This window comes from Primulina eburnea, chromosome 12, assembly GCF_022965805.1.
Source record: "Primulina eburnea isolate SZY01 chromosome 12, ASM2296580v1, whole genome shotgun sequence".
Lineage (NCBI taxonomy): Eukaryota > Viridiplantae > Streptophyta > Magnoliopsida > Lamiales > Gesneriaceae > Primulina > Primulina eburnea.
The window spans coordinates 11,135,783-11,137,507 of NC_133112.1; the positions used below are offsets into that span (position 1 = coordinate 11,135,783).

The 1,725-nt window shown below is 36.8% G+C and overlaps 1 protein-coding gene across 1 annotated transcript; it reads left to right on the forward strand.

Annotated features, from left to right (window-relative positions):
* Window positions 1-987: 987 nt before the first annotated feature.
* LOC140806653 (uncharacterized) lies at window positions 988-1,506 on the forward strand. Its single transcript, XM_073163205.1, has one exon. The coding sequence runs from the start codon at window positions 988-990 to the stop codon at window positions 1,504-1,506; it is 519 nt and encodes a 172-aa protein (XP_073019306.1).
* Window positions 1,507-1,725: the final 219 nt, after the last annotated feature.

Sequence of the window (1,725 nt, forward strand, 5' to 3'; positions counted from 1 at the left end):
GAATGTTGTCGTTCTGGGTTTGATTTTGTGGTAAATACTCAACCTGTAAGAGTATTTATGATTCAAGTAGAGCCAGAGTTGTTTATAAAAATTAAAGAGGCCCACTAGTTAGATCAAAAAATTCAAAAATCAGTTGAACTCGTCAAATCAGGAGAACAATCAGAATTTCAGGTCAATAATGATATTATTTTGTTTGTGAATGATCGTATTGTAGTTCCTAATATTTCAGAGTTGAGGAGGCAGATTTTGCGTGATGCTCATTGCAGTAAATTCAGTGTACACCCTGGAAGTAAAAAGATGTACAATGATTTGAAGAAACAATTTTGGTGGAAAAGAATGAAATCTGACATAGTAGAATTTGTATCCAGTTGTTTGAATTGTCAACAAGTGAAAGCAGAACGGAAGCGACCAGGAGGTCTTTTGCATAGCCTTAAAGTTCCAGAATGGAAGTGAGACCGTATCACCATGGACTTTTTCACGAAATTTCCGAGGTCGTCGAGGGGTTGCGATGCAATTTGGGTTATCGTTGACAGATTAACCAAGTCTTCGTGTTCCATTCCTTATCAGATGACATATAGGCATGATCAGATGGCCAGATTGTATATCAGAGAAGTTTTGAGATTGCATGGTGTGCCTAAGTCCATTGTATCATATCGTGATCCTAGATTTTCTTCTCATTTTTGGCTGAGTTTACAAGAGGCCCTTGGTACTCGTTTGCATTTGAGTACAACATATCATCCTCAGACAGACGGACAGTCAGAACGTACTATTCAGACATTAGAGGATATGCTGAGAGCTGTAGTGATGGATTTTGGTATTGGTTGGCAGGATTCGTTACCACTTGTCAAGTTTTCTTATAACAACAGTTATCAAGTGAGCATTGGAATGTCACAATTTGAAGCATTATATGGCAGGAAGTGTCGATCTCCTCTGTATGGAGACAATTTATCTGAAGCACCAATTGTAGGACCTGATATGATAAGAGATATGACAAAGAAGGTGAAATTGATTCAAAGTAGTATGCGAGCTGCTCAGGATAGGCAGGCTAAGTATGCAAACATCAGGAGAAGACCGTTGATTTTTGAGAAAGGTGACAGAGTTTTTATGAAAATATCTCCTTTTCGTGGTACAATTAGATTTGGAAACAAGGGTAAATTATCACCGAGATTCATAGGTCCGTATGAGATTTTGGAACGTGTTGGTGATTTGGCTTACAGATTAGCTCTTCCTCATGCGTTATCAGGTGTTCATGATGTTTTTCATGTGCCCATGTTGAGGAAATATCATCCAGATCCTTCTCATGTACTTCCACCTGATGAAGTTGAGTTAGATCAGAATTTGTGCTACATTGAGAGACCAATTCAAATTCTAGGTAGAAAAGATAAGCAACTCAGAAATAAATTGATACTGTTGGTTAAAGTACCGTGGAATAGACATGGTGTCAAAGAGGCAACTTGGGAATTAGAAGATAAAATGAGACATAAATATCCAGAGTTATTCAAATGAAGTAATTCTCGGTTTTATTTTCAGTTTAGATCATTAAATGTTAGACCTGAAAGAGATGATTGATTTTGAGGACGAAATTTATTTTTAGAGGGGAGGAATTGTAATGCCCGAATTTTGAAAAAAATAAAATTGTGTCAGTAGTTGTGATGGTTTATGGCTTTACGTTATGGTATGAATATTAATGAATATTATAGAATGGAATAGATAATGGATGGGTAG

Excerpts from the sequence above, each read along its gene's own strand:
- LOC140806653 (XM_073163205.1), top strand. The coding sequence starts at position 988 with ATGACAAAGAAGGTGAAATTGATTCAAAGTAGTATGCGAGCTGCTCAG.